This window comes from Musca autumnalis, unplaced genomic scaffold (assembly GCF_047663935.1).
Source record: "Musca autumnalis isolate F117 unplaced genomic scaffold, ASM4766393v1 scaffold_1, whole genome shotgun sequence".
NCBI classification, from domain to species: domain Eukaryota; kingdom Metazoa; phylum Arthropoda; class Insecta; order Diptera; family Muscidae; genus Musca; species Musca autumnalis.
The window spans coordinates 279,835,376-279,851,484 of NW_027411644.1; the positions used below are offsets into that span (position 1 = coordinate 279,835,376).

General features: G+C 34.6%; 1 protein-coding gene across 16 annotated transcripts in view; it reads right to left on the reverse strand.

The window, feature by feature from the left end:
• The window catches only part of LOC141389583 (uncharacterized), a 62,093-nt gene that overhangs the window by 28,194 nt on the left and 17,790 nt on the right, over positions 1–16,109 (reverse strand). For 11 of the 16 annotated variants that reach the window (XM_073961306.1, XM_073961299.1, XM_073961300.1 and 8 more), the window contains one exon: positions 14,697–14,770. The exons of 3 other annotated variants lie outside the window; for them this stretch is intronic. In XM_073961306.1, coding sequence (XP_073817407.1) covers positions 14,697–14,764 — 68 coding nt within the window. In that variant the 5' untranslated portion in view covers positions 14,765–14,770. Of the gene's footprint in view, positions 1–12,231; positions 15,419–16,109 lie in introns of those variants that run through there. 2 more of the 16 variants (XM_073961309.1, XM_073961307.1) reach the window with 2 other exon arrangements.

Here is a 16,109-nt window from a genome sequence, read left to right on the forward strand (position 1 = left end):
CCCACAAGTGGTGTCTTAAGACACGCCGTTCGGACTCGGCGATAAACAGTAGGTCCCATATCATTGAGCTAAATATGAATCGGGGTGCACTCATTGATATGAGAGAAGTCTCCCTTGTCCCGTATGGAATGGTGTGGAAAATGTTATTTTTTTTTTTTGTGGATCTCCTAATATTTTGTCCAAATTTAGTTTAATTTCTAAAATGACCCATATCGGTCATCTCCTTAGAGTACCTTCGTCACAAAAGTTCAAAAGTTTTGTGTCTAGGTGCAGTTTAGGGTCTGTTCGAAGATCAAAATGTTGCGGAGGAGGTACTTAAAGGAGTGTGGATCTTATTTTGGGAGTCATATCTTTTCGCTAGGTATTGCGCCCACTAGTCATTTCAGTGGGTCATCGTATGATTTTTGGACCAGTACGCCAGAAAGCATGGAGTTGTCCACGGAAAACATAATGTCGCTGCAAACAGGACCACAACGAATAGCATCGGTATACATGAACTTTAATTCTAATCCTATATTCGAACTGTCCGTAAATAATAGTTTCAATTCACATAGGCTGAGGGTATATCTCTGTCGACAAAGCCGACTGATACTTCTTTACTTGTTGACTTAACATAAACCTATAAAGTAGCATTTAAATCGTTTATTTTGCATGGGAAATGCACCCAATCAACATATTTTAAAGGTCAACAAATATAAAGTCCATAAATGCCGTATACGAGTTCAGTTCGGAAACTTATTAGCCTAGCACAAAAATCACGGTATAAACAGAAAAAAGTTAAGTGTTTTGGAAACTTCCATCTCTGTTATGAACACATGTTAAATTTTGTTTCGATCTGGCAACTCCTTCATATAGAAACAGGTGTTCAAAAACGACGCATCCGCCATTTTTTTACAATGGAAAAATTAGAAATGCGTGCTGTCATTAAATATTAACATAAAAAAGGTTTCTCGGGACAAGGAATTCATAATGATATGGTGAATGTGTTAGGTGAAAGTGCTCCTTCATATGCAACAGTAAAAAATTGGGTTGCTGAATTTATACGTGGTCGTACAAGCATTGAAGATGAACCACGTAGTGGACGTCCAAAAACAGCAGCAACAACAGAAATTGTAGCCAAAGTGCATGATATGGTATTAAATGATCGACGAATAAAAGTGCGTGAAATTGCTAATATCATGGGCATCTCAAATGATCGAGTCCATTTAATTTTGCATGAAGAACTACAGATGATAAAACCTTCTGCAAGATGGGTGCCGCATTTGTTAACAGTCGATCAAAAACTCATAAGAATGAACATTTCTCAAGCTTGTTTGGATCGTTTTAAGCGAAATAAAATGGATTTTAAGCGTCGTTTCATAACTGTTGATGAGACATGGATCCACCACTATACTCCAGAGACAAAAGAACAATCCAAACAATGGACTGAAGCTGGAGGAAGTGCCCCAAAGAAGGCAAAAACAATTCAATCGGCTGGTAAGGTTATGGCAACGGTTTTTTGGGACATCAAAGGTATTTTATTGATTGACTATCTGCAAAAGGGTAAAACAATAAATTCAGAGTACTACTGCAACCTTTTGGATCAATTAAATGTACAAATTCGAGAAAAACGTCCTGGCTTACAACACAAAAAAAAAACAATTTTCATCAAGACAACGCTCCAGCGCACAAGAGTGTTTTAACAATGGCTAAAATCAACGAATTAAAGTACGAGTTGCTTGACCACCCACCTTATTCTCCTGATTTAGCTCCCAGTGACTTTTACTTGTTCCCAAATCTAAAAAAATTCTTTGCTGGCACGCGTTTTACCTCAAATGAAGATGCAATTACAGTTGTAAACCACTATTTTGAAGACCTTGAGGAAAACTATTTTGATCAAGGGATAGAATTGCTAGAAAAGGGTTGGACTAAGTGTATTGAAGTTTCAGGAGATTATATTGAAAGTAAAAATATTTTTGAAAAACTAACTATTCTCTTTCATTGATAGGCTAAGAAGTTTCCGAACCGCCCTCGTATATAGAATATGTTAACAGTTCGCGAATTCTTAAAGCGTGAAACTTTGATTCAAAACATTTTTGGTTTTTCCATATATGGGAGCTACATATACATCTGAACCGATTTGATCTAAATCCTATCAAAATTGTCCTAGTGAAAATTTAGAATAAATTGTATCAAATATAAACGTGATCTGATGTGATATATGTTTGGACTACAAATAAATCTGAACTGATTTGGACCAAATTAGACCCACTCTGTCATCGGCTATGTTTGGATGCTCTCCGCTACTATCAATTGTATATAGCGCTTTTGTGTATGATTTATCTAAACTCGGATGCCAATATATATGGGAGCTGTATCTAAATCTTGACCAATTCTCACAATTTTATGTAGTGTTACTCTTTAGGCCGTAAATATAATGTGTGCCAAATTTTACGTCAATCGGACTAAAAATGAGCTTGTTAGGAGTTTTAATCAACTTTTAACATACATTTCCCCTCTGTGAGCCGGGGCGATTTGAAAACCGTAATGGGCCCTTCGCGTTTCTGATTCCTGGGATTGAACTGAGCACCCTAGCATCCACTTTTGGCAATGTGGGTATTTTTGTTTGCAGTTTGAAGATAAACTGTATCGGTCCACGTTTGGGTATATCCCCCATGTAACGGTACCGCCCGATTTCTAGTATTTTGACGTTTTGGCTAAATTTTCTGGGCGAATTAGCATTTAGGGTTCCCAATGACCAAGAAACTTCTCCACCAAAAATTATGGAGATAGGACCACGTCTTGGAATAGCCGCATTACAACGATATCGACCGATTACAGGTATTTTCAAGTTTTTTTGCTGACCGAATTAGCTAAAATTAAGTATTTGGGGTTCCCAGTGATCAATAAACTTTTGCACGCAAAATTCTGGACATTGGTACTTTCGTAACAGAAAGGAAACTAATTATTTCAGAATATTTCATGGTGAAGGGTATAACAAGTTCGGACCAGCTTAACGCTTTTTACTTGTAAAAATTAAATTTATTGCTGCAAAAGTTAGCAAATATGTCAACAAAGACTAAATAACTTGGCTCAAAAGCGCTTTCAATTTGTCATTTGAACATTAAGGTCATGACTTTTTACAACCTCATATCTCTGTATCATAGCGTGATGAGTTTCTACGTAAGATTACAGTAAATCTTAATTATAAGGTGATTCGGTGAAAACACCTCACGCACAAAATGATTTTAAAATTTGAATTTATTAACATTATGGGCAATTTTTTGAAGTCACTGTAAGCAGATATATAATTGAAAATAAACTTTATAGCCACATAGGAAAACCAAATTGACACAACATTTATTTCTCACTAATTTTCTTTAATTCTGAAAATCATAAACATTTCGTAAACGATTTTTTCAAAAATATAATTTAAAAAAAAAAATCAACATTTTTCAAAGTGGTTTGTGCATGAAATTTTTCAATATTTGGTTGAAATAAGCGTTAGTTTAGTTATTAGAAGGCTTAAGTTTATTCCAAGGCAAATTTATATAAGGTATATGCATGAATTACAACAACTAACAAATTTACAAAAACAACATTGTTGTTATTGATTGTCACTTCTACCTTATATACAGTTGCGTGCAAAATAATAGCAGTGTGGAATTTCCATGTACGAAAAAACTGCTATAAATCCTTAAAGCTATTCAATTATCTGCATCAAGCGAATGCTTGTAAGGTGCTTGACTTCACGGGCTAAAATATTTTACATAAATATGCCACTATTAAGAAACACCATTAATGTTTTCTGCTCAGTAGTGCGATTCTCTTAACTCATTTTTTTAGTTACCGACAATTGTCGGTAAAATTAAAGTGCTTATAATTTCGGTATTTACCGATGTTTTTCGGTAAGTTAGCGATGAATAAAAAGCAGTCGTAAAGTTCTACCGATATCAAGAGTGTTGTCAACTTTTATTTGAACTTTTCATTCATAATTTTGGGTTTAAATTTTACCGATTTTTGTCGGTAACTCCAAAAATGAGTTAGAGAATCGCACTACAGGAGGGTTTTTTCTTATGCAAAATAATATCAGTGCAAGTAAGCCAAGTTAAATGAACATGTTAAAAGCTACTAATTTATAACTTTTTAGAGTTGAAAAGTATTTTGGAATGAAAATGTACAAATGTGGATCTTCACTGCCTTTAGTGCATCACTGCAGAACCGATGGTCATAAACATAAAAAAATTAAATTTTCCAAGGAAAAGCTTACCACATAGTGGAATATATCGGTGGTATTTTATCAAAAGTTATTTGTTATGCTCGAAAATCGTCCTACGTATCCTGAAAGCTATCCTGTATCCTGTAACTAACAACTTATAAACATAAACTAAAATTAGCCGGTTGTAGATGAAGCCATAAAGTGACATTACCGCTCCAGTATTTTGTGCGGTGTATTGTCCTGTCATGTCCCGGCCCACCAGCATCGACAATTTTCAACGGTGGCAAACTACCCTCAGTAATATTGGCGACATTTCCTGAGTATTCCAGCCATGTAAAACTTCTCTACAAGTGGTGTCTTAAGACACGTCGTTTGGTAAACTTAATAAAACTACATAAAAAACCTGAAATCAAGTGATACCGCTATATGATGGCTACACCAAACCATGGACCTGTGTCAAAAATTTTTGGTGCAGAAATTTGTTGACCACTGGGTACCTTAAAACGTAACTAAAATCGTCACAATTCCTGACATGGGTGTAGCCAGGAATAGCTAGAAGGAGGAGCAGCCCCTCCCCCTAGAACGACCAAAAAGCATTCCAGGCTATGTCCATGATTCCTGAAATCGGATGGTACCGTTATTTATGGGAGCTATAAAAAACGTGCCTATGTCCATAATTGTTGGTGGAGACATTTCTTTTTCACTGGAAACCCTAAATATCGTGGAAAATTTTATGTGGAGAGGTTTTTGGACCGCTTTGAAACTTAACTTCCAATTTATTGCTAATTCGGTCTGAAAATGTAGCTAAAACCCTCAAAATACCTGAAAATGACCGATATAGACCATGTACAAAATTGTAGCGTTCTATATCAATCCATTCGGAAGAAAGCGTGAACAACAGACGGATCAAATGTTATAGCAGTTGTTATTCTCATATAAAGAAAAAATATTTTATTTGTTGTTATGAGAAAATGTATGCATAAATCGTTAACAGCATTCCATATCTCTTCGTAGATGTTTAAATAGTTATTAAATTTATTATTATTTTGAAGTAAATCCAAATTATCCTGTCCCAGAGTTCGTACAAACCCTCAAAAAATAAATTAAAAAATATATGCGAAATCTAGATAAAGCGTAGAAAAATATGATACCAAATTTATAGAGATTGGGTACATAAATTGCATATTATAGCAACAACAAAAGAGAAAAACTTATTGTTGGAAAATATTGTTGCAAATATATTTTTTGGTTTGATTCGAAAAATTAGAGTTCTCCAATTATTTCGCTAAAATCCCATACAATTAATGTGTACTGCTAAAACTTCATCAAGAAATATGGTCTACCATCGTGAAAGCTTAGTTGTTTACCGTGATAACATATAGGAAATATATGATAGGAAATTAAGAGTAATATTGAAATTACAATCATTCAAAAAATTTGGAAATTAAAAAGCCTATTATTCGCGAATTAGTTAAAATCAGTTGATGCGCAACGGTTTTTGGATACAGCAAATCAATCTCTTTCAATATTTATGCATATTTCGATGTTTCACTCAGCGGTCACAGTGTGCCGCCAGTTGCATCACACAATGCAAAAAACCTTAAAGTGGGTAAAAATCGCGCAATTTGCATACGATTTTGATGCGCATTCGGTTTCAGTAGCACCCATCAAAAATACGTCTATATACACATATTTCAAATAGATTCTGCAAGAAGCCTCCACATTCTATTTTTGGTAAAACCCCATATTACTCGCGAATCTCTGTTATTTATGACACGTGTTTTCGCACATATTATAATCGGGTATAAAGGATTCCATTTATGTAAAAAATGTTAAAGAAAATCGCGGTTTAATACGCCGATTTGTCAAAAAACATTTTTGTCGATTTTCGTATTTCCAAGGTATCTATATCCGCGGTTTTAGTGAATGGATTTGGATGGAAGGTCTCATTAGATCCGTCGCGCAAAAAAAACCTAAATTCACGCAGGGTACAAAGGCAATTGAATGGCACTTGTAAATTTTAAACGCAAAAAATAGGTTTTTAAAAAAAATCACGAATGTTGGCCTTTAGACTCCAATTACTAGGATGCTGTAAGGAGCAAACTCATGAGATATGCATTAAACGACGCAAAATCACGAGTTCTACAATCCTATTATGAGTTTTGAATATTATCTTGAAACCCTCGAAATTCCTGCTTCTTTGAGTCTTTCTTTGGGCATATGTCTATAAAATGTAAGGTTAAGCCAGAAATCGGAAAGGAGCATAAAAAACTTGTTGGCTTCAACCCATTTTTACTTATTTTTTTACATTGATGCCAACACAGCTTCCACGTAAATTAATTTTAATGGTCGAACTTATGGGATTCCTCCTAAAACACTTAATTTTAAAGAATTTCAATCATACTATATAGAATATGTTAACAGTTCGTGAATTCTGAATGGATGGAACTCGGGTTCATCGATTGTAAAACATTTTTGGTTTTTGCCATATACAAGCAGAAAAAAAATTCAGAAAACATATAATGTGTTAGGATGCAAACATAAAATATGTTTGGATCCAAACATATTATATGTTTGCAACATTCCCTAACATAACATATGTGTGGATCCAAACATATTTTATGTTATAACATATATTTTTATGTTAGAACATATATATGTTTGCTGCAAAATATGTTAGAGAGGCCGTTTTTTCCTCCGTGTCTTGTCGGTCTAAAATAATTACTTCGATAAGTTACAAACGGAATGACTAACTTAATATACCCCTCATCTTCTGGGATATAAAAATATTCTAATGAAGAAATCGGTAGAAACAATTTATAAAGTTAATATTTTATGCTGAATTGTGTTCAAAATGTTTAAGACCACAACAAAATTACAAAGAAGTCACATTTGATCAGAGGAAATATGGTAAAGATAACTACAATTTCTGCCTTTCTAAGAAATATTACTGTGCACAAAAGTTTCGACTAATTTCAATCACTCCTCTCGACCATTTGCACGATCACTACTGCCAATCAGGCACTTTTGTTGGTCACCGCATGGACATCCCAACGAAAAACATTAGATCGCTGTAAAAAGGGTCACCAGAAGTACTTTCGGTAAAAACTTGAATTTTTGTCAGGGAGGTACCCATAGATGTTTTGCAACATAGACCTTCTTAGAGCTTGATGTACGTTGCGAAAAATTTTAAGATATCCAAAGTTTCGACAAAATCGGATACCCAACTTCTAAATTTTTCTACTCATCTGTCATTAGAGTTCAAACAAACAAAAATTGTGCCGAGAACAACCTGATGCAACCAATTTCATCACAATCCGAGAAGAGTTACTGATCTATGTTTGGAAAAAATATTTCGTTGTAGAAAGTTTTTACCAAATCGGGTTCTCAATTCGAGAGTTATCGTGCACACCATTTTAACAAAAGATTTTGAAATTTTGTGGGGGTGCTACCCGAAGTAATATACCCATATGGATAATCTTTGAACTTAAACTAAGTTTGGGCAAAATATTACGAGACCCAAAATTTGGACACAATCGATTGAAGTTATCGTGAGCTTCAGCCAGACAGACAGACGGACATGGCTAAATCGACTCCAAATTGTCCGAAGCCGATTTCGTTCAAACATACTTGAGTTCTAAAACCATTATTTCTATGAGGCAGATTTTCATCGTATCAAAGTGTGTGTACATACCCTCTTTAGCCAAAAGCTGAGCATATAAAAAAGGGGAAAATCAATTTCATTAGTTCAGCCCACAGATGTCCTGCTATTGGAATATTTGGGGAAGCCCACAATTCCGGAATAGAGGGCCACGTAGTCTCTCATAATGTTTACAGCCACCAAACTAAATGACTTCGGGCACGATTCCAAGTTCCAAAATGTCAAATTTCCAATTTAAAAATTGGTCCACGTTTTGATATAGCCCCCTACAACGGTACCTCCCGATTTTCGGTATTTTGAAGGTGGTTGTCTCAATATTCCACCGAAATGGCTAAAAATTTGGCATTTAGTCTTCGTTGGGGTATAAAACTTTCCACCAGAAATGGGTCCGTATGCAGGCACGTTTTCATATAGCCGCCCATAGAACGGTAACTCCCGATTTTCGGTATTTTGAAAGTTGTAGCCTCAATATCCCACCGAAATGACTGAAATTTGGTCTTCGATTGGGTATAAAATATTTCATAAGCGAATTACGAGTATGGGTGCACGTTTTCATATAGCAGCCATAAAAGGGTTACCTCCCGATTTTCGGTATTTTGAAGCTTGTAGCCTCAATATCCCACCGAAATTACTGAAATTTGGTATTTATTTATTTCGTTGGGGGTATACAACTTTCCACCAGAAATTAGTCGATAAAGATCCATGTGTTGATATAGTACCCAGGGAACCTCCCGATTTTTGGTATTTTGAAGGTGTCAGCGTCATTATCAAACCGCAATGGATGAAATTTGTTTAGCCGATTTTCGGCATTTTGAAGGTTGTGCCCTCAATATTAACTGAGGCCCTCTTAATTTTTTGAAATTAATACAGCAATGGAAAACGACACACATCCGCACATACTTTCCTAAGTTCATGAGCATAGGAAAGAGAAACAGACGCACACGTACCGACATCGTGAAGAAATCGGAACAAAATTGGGACGCTATCCGATCCGAAATCGTAACGATACCTTAACGAAAGTTGTATGAAGCGGTTGACATAATTTCGGAACGAAATTTCGGAGCTTAATCGGATAGATTTCGGTCAGAAGTCGGAACGAAATCGGAAAAAAATCCTTGGGAAATTCAGAAGGGGAATTTTTTCTTCCGGATTTTCGCACAGATTTCTGAACGATTCCGGAATAATGTCGTATGAAAATCGAAGGTACCTTCAGAATCTTCGTAAAGAATTGTGAACGATTTTGGAATAATGTCGTATGAATATCGAAGGAAAAAAATTTCTCTGACGCCAATTTTTATTAATTGATCTTTGTTATGTTTTTATTGTAATTTCAAACGTTCTAATGTTAAAATCATTAGAATGTTGCTGTTATTTCGTAGTTATAGTAGAACAATGTAAACTTTGTGCGCGAATATGTTGAGTCTCTATAACCAGCTCTAGCTCTAATCAGCTCTAGATTGAATTATTATATGCTGCATTTATATTTAAAAAATTTATATACGAATTTTATAACCAGCCATTTTGATTTTCGACAACAAACTAAAATGAAACCAACCACCTTTTGTAGATATCTAACAGCAAGGAGTTAGATATATACAAAAGGTGCTTGTTGTGCGAAGGGAAATTTGTTGCCAGCATATCGATCCGAATTCGTACCGAAATCGGAAGAAAAATATTGGTATATTCGAAGGGAAATTTGTTTCCGACATTCTCTACGAAATCGGAACGAATTCCCCTACGAAAAGTCGTACAGAAATCGGAACGAAATCTGAACGATTTTGCTTCCGAAATTGTTCAGATGTGTCGGAGACATTCGACATTTCGTTTGCTTTGCTGTAGCCAACATCGTGTTCCTTCGTTCGTTTCAGCAATTGTTGTTGTTTAACACAATACAAGCACGCTGTTTAGTATTTACTTGTGAGGGTGCCGGATACTGAATTAATAATATAAGTTTTGTTGACCTTGAGGTCGACCTATAGATTGAAAGCCCAACAATAATCTAATCCGAAATTAGAGCTTTAAGAGATTATGAACAATGTTTCCTGATACTTCGAGTAAAAGGGTCAGAAATGAGAAGAAAGTTAAGAAAACAGTGTATGCCCCACATTAATAGCAGATATTTCAATTATTTTTGAATTGTATTATTTATTTCTGAATTGTTATTAAATAAAAATTCAGAAATCTATATAAATAAAAATCAAATGTCGTTTGTCAGTTGAAAATGGATGGACCGATTTGGATAATTATTTTTGTGAAATGTTCGACATTAGCCGATTTAGGTTTTTATGCAAAGAAAATTTGACCATGCCCACTTTTACGCCCACTTTTTTCAATTTTTAATTTTTATCTATTTTTTCTACAAAAACTACTGAACCGATTTTTCCGAAATTGTCAGGGAATGTGCAGGTTACGTTTAAAATGGGCTACAAATTTTGTTGAATTTCGGATGGGGCGGGGTACTTCCCCCATACCATTTTTCTTGAAAACTGCTATATTTATATATAAATAAAAAATCAAATGTCGTTCGTTGATAATGACATCAGTTGAGAACGGGTGGACCGTTTTGGATAATTTTTTTTTAATGTTCGTCATAACCCAACTTACGTTTTTATACAAAGAAAATTTGACCAGGCCCACTTTTACACCCACTTTTTTCAATTTTTATCTTTTCTACATAAAACTACTGAACAGATTTTCCTGAAATCGTCAGTGAATGTCCCACGCAGAAAATAGGCTACATATTTTCTAGAATTTCGAAAGGGACGAGGTACTTCTCCTATACCCTATTTCTTTAAAAATTCTATATTTACAATAATTACGAATGTATCGGTTTGGGAATTAATTTGCGAAGCAATTGTGGTTGTGTCTCCGACCTTACCTACTTTTTTTAGGACCCAAAGACTTTACCACGCCCACTTTTTAAAATATGTTACATCCACAAAAATACTGAACCTATTTTTCTGAAATGTTCAGAGAATGAAAATTTCAGAGAATTATAGCCCCCGGTGAAAATATGATGCATATTTTCTTGAATTTCGAAGGTGGCGGGATACTTCACTTTGCCATATTTAAATAACGCCATATCTTTATGAATAAAAATCAAATGCCGCCATAATCTTACTTATTTTTTTATACAAAGAAAATTTTACCGCGCCCACTTTTTTTGAATTTTCAATTTAAATTTTTTCTGCAAAAACTACTGAACCAATTTTCCAACAAGTGTCAGGGAATGTACAGGGATGACCCCCGAAAAAAGGCACATATTTTATTGAATTCCAGAGAGGGGGGAGGGGTACCTTCCCATATGCGATATTTTTAAAAGAACGCTATATTTTTAAAAGAACGGAGTATTCTACAATTTAGGTACTTCTTTGGAGCCTAAAGACCCGATCACGCCTGTTTTTTTAAATATGTTATACCTCCAATATTTACTCAAACGATTTCCTTCAAATTTGCAGCAAAAGCCAAATGTCTGCCGTTGTTATTGATATTTTATAAATTGTGTTGTAGGTGGGGTACCTTCCCCACGCCTTTCTTTTAAACGCGATATGTATAAGACAAACTTATGATAATATCGGTTTCATCATAAATTTTGGGAGGCAATGGGGTTGTGTGCGCCCTAAGTACATATTTGGAGCCACAATACCGGACCACGCCCACTTTTTTAAATATGTTATATATTGAAAAATGATGACTACACCTTTTTCAGATGTAATTCAAATAATTTTAGTTGTAATTCGAGAATTCCATTTGTAATTCGTAACATTTTATTTGTAATTCGAATTATTCCATTTGTAATTCGAGAATTCCCTTTGTAATTCGAATTATTCCTTTTGTAATTCGAATTATTCTATTTGTAATTATTTTACTTGTAATTCGAATTATTTTATTTGTAATTCGAATTATTGCATTTGTAATTCGAATTATTTTATTTGTAATACGAATTATTCTATGTGTAATTTCAAATGTAATAATTCGCATATCAAATGGCATAATTCCAATTACAAATGGAATAATTCGAATTACAAATAGAATAATTCGAATTTCAAATGGAATAATTCGAATTGCAAATGGAATAATTCGAATTTCAAATGGACTAATTCGAATTACAAATGGAATAATTCGAATTACAAATGGAATAATTCGAATTACAAATAGAATAATTCGAATTACAAAAGGAATAATTCGAATTACCAATGAAATAATTCGAATTACAAATGGAATTCTCGAATTACAAGTAAAATGTTACGAATTACAAATAGAATAATCGAATTACAAATGAAATGTTACGAATTGCAACTGGAATGTTTCGAATTACATGTGAAAAAGGTGTACTCCCGCTCTTTCAATACATTATTTTTCCAAAACTTACCTACTTAGCTCGCCCATTACAGAACATTTGTTCCATAGACCGAACTAAGAAAAGATCTCCAAGGAGTGCTCGCATTAAGCAATGGAATATGCTGTGGCTATCTGTTATGTTTGCCGCCTATCGATGTCCAACTTCCGCGTTGTTTCTGTTCGTGCTTTATTTGCAACGATTAGACGGGTACGTACCTTTGCTGCAACAAGGTAGTGGTCCGAATCAATGTTTGCGCCTCGGAACGATCGTACATCCAACACGCTGGATGAATGTCTTCCATCTATTACAACATGATCAATTTGATTACTTGTTCTTTGATCTGGAGACAGCCAGGTGCCCTTATGAATATCGAGATGATTAAATCTGGTACTGCTAACTAGCATGTTTTTTGAAGCTGCAAAGTCTATCAGCCTCATACCATTGTCAGATGTTTTACTGTGGAGACTGAATTTCCCGACTGTTGGGCCAAAGATATTCACCTTTACAATTTTGGCATTAAAATCGCCTAGTATAATTTTAATGTCATGGGCAGGGCAACGGTCATATGTTTCTTCTAAGCGCTCGTAAAATATATCTTTGGTCTGTTCGTCCTTTTCTTCAGTGGGAGCATGAGCGCAAATAAAGCTGATGTTGAAGAATTTAGCTTTTATTCGAATTGCAGCAAGTCTTTCATTCACTGGGGTGAAGCTGGATACCAGATGTTTTAGTCTCCGACTAACTACGAATACGCAACCAAACTCATGCTTTACGCCATGGCAGCTATAATACAGTGCGTCACCTTTAGGTGTTGTTGTGACGCCTTTCCCAATCCATCGTATTTCCTGTATGACAGTAATATCGGCCTTGTACTTTTCAAGTACGTCTGCCAATGCGAAGACTGCACCTTCTCTATAAAGAGTGCGAACATTCCAGGTGCAGATTCGCCGATCATGGTCCTTAAAACGTTTGCGGGGGTCGTCAACTTTTGATGGATTTGTTTTTCTTTTCTTTCGTTTTTTCATAGTAGGCTGTTTTTCTAGGGGAGGGTTACTAACCCGACGCCCAAACCCAAGTTTTGAACGTTCTTATTGGTGAACGCGCGGCACATGTTAGCTCACTACCTTTAACGGGTGTTAAAGGCAGTTCCCCAGGTGACACCACGGGGAGGTCAGTGTCCACTTGAGATGAAAGAGGGACCAAGATAAATCCTGGGCTTTGCCATGTTAAAACCGGTCAGGACCGTTCCTTGGTATCTTCCATCCCCTATGTCACCCATTTTTCCAAAACTACTGAACATAATTTCATGCAATTTTCAGAAAATGCTCGGGAGTGTCCAGTGGTCTAAACTGCTATATATTTGCAGATGAATTTCGGGGGGTTAGTGATTTATAATCGCTATATTTGCTATACTTATGAGTGCATCGGCTTGCAAATTAATTTTCGAGACAAGAAAAACGATATATTTGCAAAATTCCTTAAATCATGTGGTTCAACGGTTCATCAGCCATGAAAAATTAAACATATACATAAATCTCAATAAGAGGGAGAATTCGACTTAACCATTTTTTAACTTTTATAATTAGATCGTTTTAGGATAAAGACACAGGGGACATGGACGATAATAAATCCTAACCCGTATCAATGGTCGAAAAAATCCGACAAAGTCCGTAAGAGAAAAGAAGCGCTACAAACGAAATCTGTTGATAAATTTAAAAACCTCCTCAGTTTGACAGTGGACCGAAGAAGTGAGATAGAAAATACATATTTTTGAATTGTCAAGCATAAATTAAATAAAAAGTTGTCATTAAAACTAATTACGACGGACGTAGTAGCTTAATATTAAATTCTACTTATTTTTGTAGATAATTCTGTTAAATTTTCTGCATAATGCCCCCCGCTCTCTTGAACACCCAAAGAAACTACACATATACCCTTAACTTTCCAACTACCAACATATCTACATAAATGTATTCATTTATATGTATGTACCAAAATATGTTGTAGCAGCATCATGACAGGAATATCTGTAATATGAAAAACAAAACAAACAAAAAACACCAACAGAAACAAATAATTATTTAAATGTTCATAAATAATCGTATCAAAGTATTAACAACAACAAGAAGAACATAAAAATAATATTTATATAATTAAAATATAAATTATAACAAAATTTACAACATGAGACTCCATGAACACACACACACACAAACACACATGGACACAGAATCATCATCAGCATCAGTTATCATCCATCCGCATTCATCCACACAATTTAGGTTAGCTTTCAAGAAGATAATGTAATGTTGTTATTGGACACCTGAATACACTTGGATAAATGGATGGATGGATGAGTTGATGGATGGTAGATGATGAAATGCTTGCTTGCAAGGCATGCTATGGATATTCAATTGTAGCATTTAAGTTTTAAATCAAATTTTAGACAATAATTAAATACATAAATAATATTAGTGAAATATCCTTATAGTACTCACCAACACACATATAACACCAAAGGACATACATCATGTGAACATGAAAATAAACACTTATTTACATACATACATATCTAGAAGAAGAAAAAATTAAATTTAGAAAATTATTACAAAAACAACAAAAATGGATTAAATCAAAATTATTTTACATGAAAAAAAACACACAGACGCATGAAAAATTCCAAGAGAGAAAGAATAAATATGTTTATTAAATATATTTTGAAAAACAAAACAAAAATAACAAATAAACAAATTGAAAACAATAATAGTATACTTTAACAGTAAAAACAAAATATATAAAAAGTTATTTAATGGTAAGGCAAGTAAAATGGAAAGAATACTTGTATACCGGTCGTCTTCCCACAACAAGTTGCCCCCCGCCCCACCCCCTTTCTCACTTCATTTCACCTTTTCTCCCCTGTAATAATATTTCTCTCCTTTTTCTAGATTTAAAACAAGCAAAATATTGATTGCATATGAAAATATGCAAATATTTCCACACTTATAACCCCCATATCAGCTAACACTTGAAACAATCTTCCTTCCTTCCTCCCTCTCTTCAAACGAAGCTATTTGTTAAATTTTTATCCAATATTGACAGTAAATAAATTCTACAAATAAACAAAGATAAAACAACAACAACAACACGTAAATTACAGACATTAAGTATTTCATAGAATTTAATAGAAATTACAATAACAACAACAATAATAATAATAAAAAAATAATAACAACAATAAAGAAAAATAAATTTAAATCTATAAAATGTTGGTTTTAATTGCGGGTTGCAATCAAGTTGATGGGTAAGCTATTTTCTGCTGGTGTCGATTTTCTTCCGGTGGTACAATGTGCAATGAGCATGCGGTAAATGATAGCAAAAAGCGTGGTATTTAATGTTGGAAAGATAAAGCAAGAGATCGGGGGAGTAGAAAACTAATGGCGTACGGCAACCCAGCAATCCAAATATTTGATGGACACATCTAATCCAAGTCTGAAGTTTTTTTCAGCTAGAAAGCTACTGTAACCGAAACTAAGTTATGCCAGTATAGAACGTGTTTCCCCTGGAGGAAGCCGCTCACTATCCGCAATTGCTGGAGGATGTTGGTTTTTTAGGACTTTGTCACATCTGTAGCCATTTATGGCTTCGGATACCCGTTTTTATACCCTCAGCATTTATGCTAACGAGGGTATATAAGTAAGGGACAAAAAAAAGTAAAAAAGTATCAGGCGGCATTGCCGACAGAGATATAACCTCAGTTGCTTCAACAAAAATCAAAGTTATTCGAGAGGAGGTCTTAATGTGAATTTATCCAAAATTTTGTGTGGGAAGTATCCGAAGGAGTGGACAAATATAATCCATATTCGAACCTGTTCTATATCTGGTAGATATATTAGGATGTGTAAAGTATGGAT